The sequence below is a fragment of the Danio aesculapii genome, chromosome 7 (assembly GCF_903798145.1).
Source record: "Danio aesculapii chromosome 7, fDanAes4.1, whole genome shotgun sequence".
In the NCBI taxonomy this organism is placed as follows: domain Eukaryota; kingdom Metazoa; phylum Chordata; class Actinopteri; order Cypriniformes; family Danionidae; genus Danio; species Danio aesculapii.
The window spans coordinates 1622306-1633741 of NC_079441.1; the positions used below are offsets into that span (position 1 = coordinate 1622306).

Sequence of the window (11436 nt, forward strand, 5' to 3'; positions counted from 1 at the left end):
TTTGAGACTCTGTGTTTGATTTTTATTTATACACACTATTATGCCGCCGAACTGTTGTATAAACATGATCACGCTCGTAGCGGTGCAAAATGACCGATTTACAGCCACACCGCACTGCTACATCGTAATGCTTGAAGAGAGAATAAACTGCGTGAGAAATTTGACTGATTATGAAAGGTTTAAAAGTTTTTGTGTTCATAGTCTTGTTTAATTAGTTTTTAAGCTAAAAGGCCCACGTTTGACTCGTATAACAAAAAAAAAATCTATTTTCCATTGTATTTTCATTTAAAGATGCATTTTAAATAGTACTGAATCAAGCATTTGACTTTTCAGGTGCTAACTAGAGAATAATTCAAATACAATATAAATTATGTAATAATTACTTTTTATGAAGTAAATACCCACAATCCTGTGGTTCATTTGAATAGTTTGTTGTCATTGGTCATTCTCATTGACTGTTATTTCTCCATGATGGACGTCCAGCGTTCTCCGGCGCCTAGACTGCAGCTCTGCACTAGACGTTTGGCCATAGGTGAGATGGTCGTGTCCAGCTGAGCCTGGTTTCTCTCAAGATTTTTTTTCCTTCACTTTGGTCAATGGAGTTTTTTTTGATCACCACTGGCTTGTTTGGTTCGGGTTTCTGGTTTCCCCACCTTTGAATATTTGGCGTTTAAAATATTAGATCCATCCCCGGTCCTGATTTTAAATATCTATCGTCCACCCGAACTTAATATTGACTTTTTCTCCGAATTTTCTGAGTTGTTGACGCTCGCCAGCGCACACTGCTCTGCTGTTCTTCTAACTGGTGACCTGAATTTTCATGTTGACCATATGAACTGTCAGTGCTTCATGTTTTATGCACATTTTAGACTCTTTTAACTTCACTCAGCGTGTTCATTTTCAGACACACAAACATGGTCACACACTGGACTTGGTTTGCTCCTCAGGAGTGATTATTCACTTGCAGGGGCTGAAGTGTCGATTAGAGACCATAAACTCCCCACTTTCAATCTCACTCTACCCGCTACACAGATTGCCAGAGAACGCACTATTTTCTTTAGGAAACTTGGAAAAACTGACCATGATCAACTCCGGCAAATAACTGGTGGATTATCTGTTATTTCTTCAGTCGACCAGTACAATCTTGTCTTCAAGCGTGTATTGGATGACAAAGCTCCCATGAGAAGTCATGCTGTTAGATTTAAAAGATCATCTCCGTGGTATACACACGATCTTCGTAAAATGAAAGCTGTTGGCATGCAATAGGAGCAGAAGTACATTAAATCTGGTCTCCTGGTGCATTGACTTGTTAGATCAGCACCAAAATGACTATCGCCATGCTCTTACAGCCGCAAAGAGGGAATTGTATTCAAGAACCATATATAGTTCTAATTCCAGAGTTCTGCTTCGTACAGTCAACAATCTGATCAAACCCTCTTGTAACTCAGATCCCCCGACTATTGAACGATGCAATGAGTTTCTTCAATTCTTTACAGATAAATTAATGACATATTAAACTCTATTGCCTGTAATCATACTTCTGTCCCTGTTGAGCTGCTTCCCTCCATCCTTCCTGTCTCTGGTTTCTCAACTATTAACACTGTTGACTCTGATTTTATTACACATCTCGAACTGTCAATGAATTCTACCACCTGTATACTCGATCCATTTCCTACGACTGAAGCACTCGGTGTCTGTTTATGAGCTCCTCATCTCTGCCATTGTTAATACCTCCCTCAGTAGTGGGTTAGTTTCACCTGTTCTGAAGATTCTGTTCTCAAAAAACCTGGCAGTGACATTTCGCTGATGTCTAATCATCGGCCCATCTCAAATCTACCATTCTTGGCTAAAGTCCTTGAACGTGTGGTGGTATGCCAACTACAAAACAATCTCCAAACAAGCAGTTTATTTGAGAAATTTCAGTCTGCTTTAGATCGGGTCACAGTACTGAAACTGCCTTAGTTAGACTTGTCAATGAGCTTCTTTTAACTGCGGACTCTGGGGCATGTGGCATCTCAGTTCTCTTAGATCTGACTGCAGCTTTTGATACCATCTGTCACAAGATATTGCTGGACAGGCTCAATAAGTGGATATGGTGTTGAACTGGTTTGTGTCTTATCCCACTGACCGCTCACAGTTTGTCAGTTTGGGTGGTCACAGATCTCAGACTGTCCCACTGCGCCAGGGTGTCCCCCAAGGATCTGTCCTTGGCCCACTCCTATTTAGTATCTACATGTTGCCTCTTGGACAGATCCTGCATAAATTTGGCCTGCTATGCTGATGACACACAGATTTACATCAGTGCTTGCCCTAATCTCACCTCTGCCACGTCAGTTTTATCTGCCTGTTCACTGGAAGTTAATCAATTTCCTCAAATTAAACCGTTCTAAAACAGAGGCTCTACTTATTAGCACTCCTACCAATGTTAACCAGTGTAATGACTTTAAACTCTGTTGGTGATCTTCAAGTGTCTCCCTCTACTCAGGTGCGCAACCTTGGGGTGCTTTTTGATGCACAGCTTACACTTCAAACACTTAAAATAGCCTTCTTTCACCTACGTAACATCGCACAGATTAGACCTTTATCACGGCCTGATGCGGAAAGGCTTCTCCATGCCTTTATCACATCTCGTCTTGAATTCTGTAACTCACTCTTCGGAGGCCTACCAGCAAGCTCTCTGAGATGTTTACAGTACACTCAAAATTCTGCTGCATGGGTTTTAACACATACTTCCTCGCACCACCATATCACTCCTGTACTTCTGCCACTGCACTGGCTTCCTGTTAAGTCACGTATTGATTTTAAGACTCTGATTTTAACATATAAAGCAGTGCATGGGCTAGCACCTGACTACATCTGTGACCTGGTAACTCTGGCCGCTCCCACCCGCAGTCTTCATTCTTCATCTGCAATCTTGCTGTATCAGCCTCACTGTAAACTGAAGACTATGGGTGGACTATGGACTAAGTTATGGAATGGCCTACCCAGCAGCATCAGCAATGCTGTTTCTCTGGAATGGTTTAAACTCCTCAAGACTCACCTTTTTACCGTTGCTTTTAACTTAGATTGATTATTTTTGTTCATTTTATCATCCAATTGTATTGAATCGTTCATATTTTACTGTGGTCTTTTTATTTTTTGACTATTTTTATTGTTCTGCTTTGTTTGCCCTGTATCCCTGTTAGCACTTTGGGACTGAGAACAGCACATTATAAATGAAATGTATTATTACTATTCATTTGCGCATCGATGGATTCGCTCTTCAGTGTTTGAACTTTCAGTAGTGAATATTAAACCACACTGAACTGAACTTCAACTCTGAAAACTGGACTGACAGTGGTTCAATTCACTATAATCGTCTATGTGAAGCTGCTTTGACACTCTACATTTGTAAAAGTGCTATAGAAGTAAAGGTGAATTGAATTTTCTTTGTTTTCCTCCAGTCAGTCTGCTTTCAGCACATCAATATTATTATTTTTTCATTATATTGACATTTAAAGATGCATTTTAACTACACTGAAACAAATTATTCAAGGATGATTCCTTGGATATACTCAATTTTTTTACGTTAAGTGGTTGTAAACAATTTATTTGTGTTGAATTTAAACAAACAAATTAAGTTGTACATTATTAAATTTAATTTGTTTGATTAAATTCAACACAAATAAATTGCAACAGTTTTGCATGCAACACTTCTTTCGGTGCAGTACTGAATCAAGCAATTTAATAACTTTTCAGATGCTAACTAGAGAAGTAGACGCTAACTAGAGAAGTAATTTAAATACAATGGAAATTATGTGATTAATTACTTTTATAAAGTCAATACCCAACAGTCCTGTGGTTCATTTGAATATTTTATTGAGTTTTCGTTGGTCGTATTCTAGTTTGTTTACATGCTTTCCGCTAATAGCATTCAACACGTCAGTATTATTTTCCGCTATGTTTCATTGCTTTTTTCGTCGCTTGTCTTTATTCACTTCATTTCTTCCATGTTTTCTTCTCTCTGGTCCTCACACTGCTGCATTTCTCATCCCTTTTTGGCTTATTTTGCCGTTTCTTTCTGCTTCTCTTCAATCTTCCTTGAGTTTTTCCAGTCGATTCTGTTCTTTCATCTTCATTTTCAGGCGCTGATCTCTCATTGGGCTTCGTTGTCTTTCGGTGTTTGCGTCTTCTGGATCTTTTAACTTTGTTAACAGTATTTCCGTCAGTTTTCGCTGTGTTTGTTTTGACTTGACGTTGGGAAGCAATGGGTAACTCTGAGTTTGTGTCGCCACCGTCAATTGTATTTATCACATGTTGATCTTTATCCATTTTTTCTTGGTCCATGTTTTTGCCTCCATCATACTCCAATTTCTGATTATTTACTATGTTTTTAGTCGATGTTTGAGTGACCGAGTCAACAGTCTCATCTTGTTGTCTTGTGCTGTTTCTATCAGATTCAAGATTTACAGACTCTCTAATTGAATCATTTTGCTCTGCTTGTGTATTTTGGCCCTCGTGATCGGCAAACAGATGCTCAGGAAGAGTAAGAAGCTCATTTTCCATCATAATCTCCTGACATGCATGTGTTTTAGATGCATGAAATGGGTCTTGAGGTAAGCGCAGATCTGTGGTTTTGGATGAACTGGAATCAGGCTGTGGAGTCCATGCCGACTGAATCTGTGCTTCAAAAACCACTGTAGGGATCCAGTCTGAACATCCAGGAGTGTTTCTGCAGTTTTCGGTGAGGATGTCGGATATGTTGTGATCTGAGGACAGCAGAAAGTTGATGTAGTCCATGTCCAAATCAGCCTGAAAGAGAAAAATAAACACAGGCTACAAGAAATGCTGGGTTAACTTGAAGAAATACATTTTAAAGCATCCTAATATTGTGTTGGAGTCTCATACAACAGTTTTAAATACATCTAAGCTCAGAAAACATCGGAATTTTCACAGCCCTGCTTAAAAAAACAGCTTAAACCAGGCTGGTTTTAGAGGCGTTTTGGCCACTTTCAGGCTGGGTTCCAGCCATTTCAGCCTGGGAGCCCAGCCAAAACCAAGTATGTCCAGCTTAAACCAGGCTGCTCAAGCTGGTTTTAGTTGGTAATTTTCCAGCCTAACCAGCTAAGACCACCTTTTCACCTTTATTTGTATAGCGCTTCTACAATGTAGATTTTGTCAAAGCAGCTTCACATAAAAGGTCATAGTAAATTAGTAAAATAGTAAAAAAGAAAAGGTTGGAAGTGGCCAAAACCCCCTCTAAAACCAGGCTGGTCAACCAGCTAAAACCAGGCAAGCAGCTTTGGCTGGTTTAATCTGTTTTTTTTTTTAGTAGGGAGAATATATGTTTTGACTCATTTTGTAATGATTCGATTCAGTTCGATTGAATCAATTGGGGGCTTCAGATAATCTACTGAACTGAGTCAACAGCGAACCAAAGTGTAAACTGCTTTGTAAAGCTTACTTTTAAGTAGGTGTAAAATATACATTGATATGTATAAATACAAATGAGAAAAATGTGAATAGCAATCAAATGGATCAGTATTTAGTATGGCGTTTTGATGTTTATTTTTTGTTGTGGCTTTATTGTTTTGCAGGTTTCACAAAATAAGCCAAAGAGCAGGTTATAGTGTTTTAAAGTGTCTTAATATCTTATACAACAGTTTTAAATGCATCAAACTTCAGTCAGACAACATTGTATTTTCCTCAGAATATGCGTTTAATATTTGAACTAGATATTAAAGTTTGAGGACAAACTTTATGGTGGCTTGAAAAGCCGAGTCTGAATTAGCATGTTACTAGCATGAATTAGCAAGTAACTAGCATGATTCTAACATAAATTAGCATGTAACTAGCATGATTTTAGCATGAATTAGCATGTTACTAGCATGTTTCTAGCATGAATTAGCATGATTCTAGCATGAATTAGCATGTTACTAGCATGTTTCTAACATGAGTTAGCATGTTACTAGCATGTTTCTAGCATGAATTAGCATGTTACTAGCATTATTCTAGCATGAATTAGCATGTTACTAGCATGAATTAGCAAGTAACTAGCATGATTCTAACATAAATTAGCATGTAACTAGCATGATTCTAGCATGAATTAGCATGTTTCTAGCATGTTTCTAGCATGAATTAGCATGATTCTAGCATGAATTAGCATGTTACTAGCATGTTTCTAACAAGAGTTAGCATGTTACTAGCATGTTTCTAGCATGAATTAGCATGTTACTAGCATGTTATTAGCATGATTCTAGCATGAATTAGCATGTTTCTAGCATGAATTAGCATGTTATTAGCATGATTCTAGCATGAATTAGCATGTTACTAGCATGATTCTAGCATGAATTAGCATGTTACTAGCATGATTCTAGCATGAATTAGCATGTTACTAGCATGTTTCTAGCACGAATTAGCATGTTACTAGCATGTTTCTAGCATGATTCTAGCCTGAATTAGCATGTTTCTAGCATGAATTAGCATGTTATTAGCATGATTCTAGCATGAATTAGCATGTTACTAGCATGATTCTAGCATGAATTAGCATGTTTCTAGCATGAATTAGCATGTTACTAGCATGATTCTAGCATGAATTAGCATGTTACTAGCATGATTCTAGCATGAATTAGCATGTCACTAGCATGATTCTAGCATGGATTAGCATGTAACTAGCATGATTCTAGCATGAATTAGCATGAATTAGCATGTTACTAGCATGATTCTAGCATGAATTAGCATGTTACTAGCATGTTTCTAGCATGAATTAGCATGTTACTAGCATGTTTCTAGCATGAATTAGCATGTTACTAGCATGATTCTAGCATGGATTAGCATGTAACTAGCATGATTCTAGCATGAATTAGCATGTTACTAGCATGTTTCTAGCATGAATTAGCATGTTATTAGCATGATTCTACCATGAATTAGCATGTTACTAGCATGATTCTAGCATGAATTAGCATGTTACTAGCATGTTTCTAGCATGAATTAGCATGTTACTAGCATGATTCTAGCATGAATTAGCATGTTACTAGCATGTTTCTAGCATTAATTGGCATGTTACTAACATGTTTCTAGCATGAATTAGCATGTTATTAGCATGATTCTAGCATGAATTAGCATGTTACTAACATGTTTCTAGCATGAATTAGCATGTTATTAGCATGATTCTAGCATGAATTAGCATGTTATTAGCATGATTCTAGCATGAATTAGCATGTTACTAGCATGATTCTAGCATGAATTACCATGTTACTACCATGTTTCTAGCATGAATTAGCATGTTACTAGCATGATTCTAGCATGAATTAGCATGTTACTAGCATGTTTCTAGCATTAATTAGCATGTTACTAGCATGTTTCTAGCATAAATTAGCATGTTATTAGCATGTTTCTAGCATGAATTAGCATGTTTCTAGCATGAATTAGCATGTTACTAGCATGATTCTAGCATGGATTAGCATGTTACTAGCATGTTTCTAGCATGAATTAGCATGTTACTAGCATGTTTCTAGCATGAATTAGCATGTTACTAGCATGATTCTAGCATGAATTAGCATGTTACTAGCATGTTTCTAGCATGAATTAGCATGTTACTAGCATGATTCTAGCATGAATTAGCATGTTACTAGCCTAATTCTAGCATGAATTACCATGTTATTAGCATGATTCTAGCATGAATTAGCATGTTACTAGCATGTTTCTAGCATGAATTAGCATGTTTCTAGCATGAATTAGCATGTTGTTAGCATGATTCTAGCATGAATTAGCATGTTTCTAGCATGAATTAGCATGTAACTAGCATGATTCTAGCATTAATTAGCATGTAACTAGCATGTTACTAGCATGATTCTAGCATGAGTCAGCTTGTTTCTAGCATGAATTAACATGTTGTTAGCATGATTCTAGCATGAATTAGCATGTTACTAGCATGACTAGCATGTCACTATCGTGTTGCTAGCACCTTTCTAGCATGTCAGATTAGCATGTCAGTAGGATGTTAAAACTGTTAGCGTGTGTTAGAATAGCTAGTCACAGTCTCTGGGACAGTTGCTAGGGTGCTGAAATTGGTTGCTAGGGAGTGGCTAGTAAGTTTAAAGGTAATCAGTGATTGGCTGCTGGCTAGACTGAGTTGAATGAGGCCAGACTCTAGTCTGTAGGACAGTCTGATGCAGAGTTATGAGCTCACAAAGGCTGATCCAATGTTAAGTAAATGGGAGTCTTTTACAATGGAAGTCTATGGGACAGTTGCTAGGGTGCTGTAAGTGGTTGCTAGGGAGTGGCTAGTAAGTTAAAAAGTCATCAGTTATTGGCTGCTGGCTAGACTGAGTTAAATGAGTCCAGTTAGAAGTCTGTAGGACAGTCTGATGCAGAGTTATGAGCTCACAAAGTTTGACCCAATGTTAAGTCAATGGGACTTTTGGGATTTTTCTGGGTCGTTTTTCGGAAAACCCAAGGTCGGATCAGTTAGAAAAGATATAGCAACCCGAGTCAGACCAGTTTGAAGGTTTGACGAAAGTTTGAAGTATGTAGCTTGAAAGGCCTAGGAGGAGATACACTTAGAAATTAGTCTCAGAAGAATAAGAAGAAGAAGAAGAAGAAGAAGAATAAGTTTAAGATAGATAACAGTATGCTGGCTTTTCAAGCCACCATAATAATGTTGTAATGATTCGATTCAGTTCGATTGAATCAATCGAGGGCTTCCGTTACTGAACTGAATCAAACGTGAACCAAATTAAAGTATAGACTGCCTTTTAAAGCATACTTTTAAATTGAGTACTTGTCGATTATGCATTGATATACATAAATACAAACTAGCAAAATGTGAATGGCAATCAGCTCGATCAAGTATCTTGAATAGCGTTTAGATGTTTATTTTTTGTTAGCTTGTGGCTAACGGTTTCTGCTGGTTGCACAAATTCTCATCTAAACAGCAGGTAAGTGTCCTAATATTGTGTTGAGTCTCATTGAACAGTTTTTAAATGCATATAACCTCAGAAACCATTGTATGTTTCTCAGAAAATGCGTTTTAATATTTGAATCATTTTGTATTCGATTCAGTACATTTGAATCAATTGGGCGCTTCAGTTACTAAACTGAATCCACAGTGAACCAAAAAGTAATACATCTTAAAACTTACTTTTAAATTAAGTAGTTGCTTAATCTACATTGAAATGCATAAATACGAATTAGAAACATGTGAATAGCAATCAAATCGATCAAGTATCTTGTATTAGTGATCTAATGTTTACCTAATTTGTTAGCTTGTAGCTAATGTTAAACTGCTTCACAAAGATCCAAAGAGCAGGTATGGTGTTTTAAAGTTTCCTAACATTGTGTTGAGGCTCATACAGCAGCTGTAAATGCATCAAAGGTCTCAAAAACACCTAAATTTTCTCAAAATATGCATTTAATATTTGAATCATTTTCTTTTTGATGTCTGGTTCAGTTTGCCCTGCTGAAAAATCCAGCTTAAACCAGCCTAGGCTGGTTGGCTGGTTTTAGCTGGTTGACCAGCCTGGTTTTAGAGGGGTTTTGGCCATTTCCAGGCTGGTTTCCAGCCATTTCCAGCCTGGTCTTAGCTGGTCAGGCTGGAAAATGACCAGCTAAATCCAGCTTGACCAGCCTGGTTTAAGCTGGACATAGCTGGTTTTGGCTGGGCTTCCAGCCTGGCAAGGTAGTCAAGCTGGTTTAACAAGCAAAAGCTTCAAAAATATAACTCATTAAAATGATTCAGAGCTGACTTTCTATTGAGAGAGTATGTTTATCTTGGACTTTCTTTTGATTATTGAAGTATGTTAGATAGGATATCTATAATCTAGTGTGCTCAAAAACGGACAAAATTCACATTTATAGGATATAAACCTCTACCATTTGCAGTTTTTCTCTTCCTAAATGGATCACTGATTTATTTATTTATTTTGTCTCCTACTTCAGTTTCTCATCAAATCTTCTGACCAATCAAATGCTCCCTCGTGTCTGACCTGCCCCACCCCTTCTACGATGGCTGTTCATTTGATGTGCTTGAGCTCAACCACTCTCACTGGCAGAGCTGTGAGAAAAACAACATGCTATTGTCTGTTTTAAGGGGAGGAGCTACTCTATAACCCCACCCTCTCTTTATGAATCAGTTCAGATTACGTCAAACGTAGAATAAAAAATGCAGATTTCAAAGCTTTAACTTTGCATATTGACAGCACAAACTACATCATTATTATATCCCACCTATATTATTATTGTAATATTTAGATTTTTCTACATTAATCTTGTCATCAATATTCATAATTCGCTGATGTAAACAAACAAATAAAAGTATCGATAAGAGTATAGTCTTTTACCTCAGTCAGAAATTCACCGTTTTTGAACTGCGCACACACATCATCGTCCTCTTCCTCAACGCCGGTCGTGACCTCTGACCCTTTGCTGACCATTGATTCTTCGTTGACCTTTGACCCTAAGGTCTCCATGATCTGTGAGTATTCAGATAGATCCTTCTGAGTGTAACTGTTCTTCGCATGACCGCTGTGTTCTTCGTAGACTTCACTTTCTGACCGCGGTAAAGGGTAAACGCTCTGATGAGGACACGACCATGTGGGACTATTCATACACGGGACTACATTTGAATTAAAAGCCTGATTAAAATTTAACGGAGGCCTGGAAATCTGACAGAACGGATTATGACGAGCGTTTAGAGCATCGCACATAATATTAGCGTTCATCTGAGGCGCTATCATAGGCCATGAATGGCTCATTTGAGGAATTACACAAGGATGTGTGTTATAATGTGTAAAAACTGGTGGAGGATGATTTAATGCAGCAGATGGATGAAAGTATCCGTCAAAATGAGGCTTTTGCTGGACGGCAGGATCTGATTGATAGATTATATGTGTCTTTTGGAGATTTTGTGCCGAATCATCAGTGATATAGAGGATTTGTGTGTTGTCGTTAAGCGCTATAGTCTTGCTGCTGGATTGCTGTCGATCCTCCATCGGGAACGGCTGTGTTTGAGTCTGATAGTGAAGAGATGGTGTTTGGGATGAGTATGAACCCTCGTTAGGTATTGAAACTGCAGTTTCGTTAAACGATGCCCAGCCATTCATGACGTGCGCATTTTGGGCATGTGAAAAATGCTGTCCTGATATTTGGCCACCAAACGCAGACTGATGATCTTCCATCTAAAAACAGGAGAGAGAGAGAGAAAACTGTTAGAAATCAGTTTTAAAGGGGAGCTATTATGCAGAAATCACTCTTATAAGTGGTTTAACCCCAGTTGTGTGTCAGCAGTGTGTGAATATCTCCAGCCTCTAATGGTCAACATGAATGAATTTGTATTGTTTATTATCAGACTTTGATTGACATTCTCTCTTTGTACATGTCATCAGAGGGGGAAAGCCCCGCCCACTAGTGCCCATCTCTCCCTCATTAGCATAATCAGCCGCCCTGAGTGAGAAGCAG

At 38.0% G+C, this 11436-nt stretch overlaps 1 protein-coding gene across 1 annotated transcript; it reads right to left on the reverse strand.

Annotated features, from left to right (window-relative positions):
* Positions 1–3877: 3877 nt before the first annotated feature.
* Positions 3878–11148, reverse strand: LOC130232736 (uncharacterized). Its single transcript, XM_056462713.1, has 2 exons — positions 10320–11148; positions 3878–4791 (listed from the first exon to the last, which is right to left on the reverse strand). Exons 1-2 carry the CDS (start codon positions 11079–11081, stop codon positions 3979–3981), a joined length of 1575 nt encoding a protein of 524 aa, XP_056318688.1. The 5' UTR covers positions 11082–11148; the 3' UTR covers positions 3878–3978.
* Positions 11149–11436: the final 288 nt, after the last annotated feature.

Coding starts and splice junctions, on each gene's coding strand:
- LOC130232736 (XM_056462713.1), bottom strand. CDS start 11,081: ATGAATGGCTGGGCATCGTTTAACGAAACTGCAGTTTCAATACCTAAC. Junction 4,792..10,319: donor ACGGTGAATTTCTGACTGAG/GTAAAAGACTAT, acceptor TTTCTCTTTCAG/GCTGATTTGGACATGGACTA.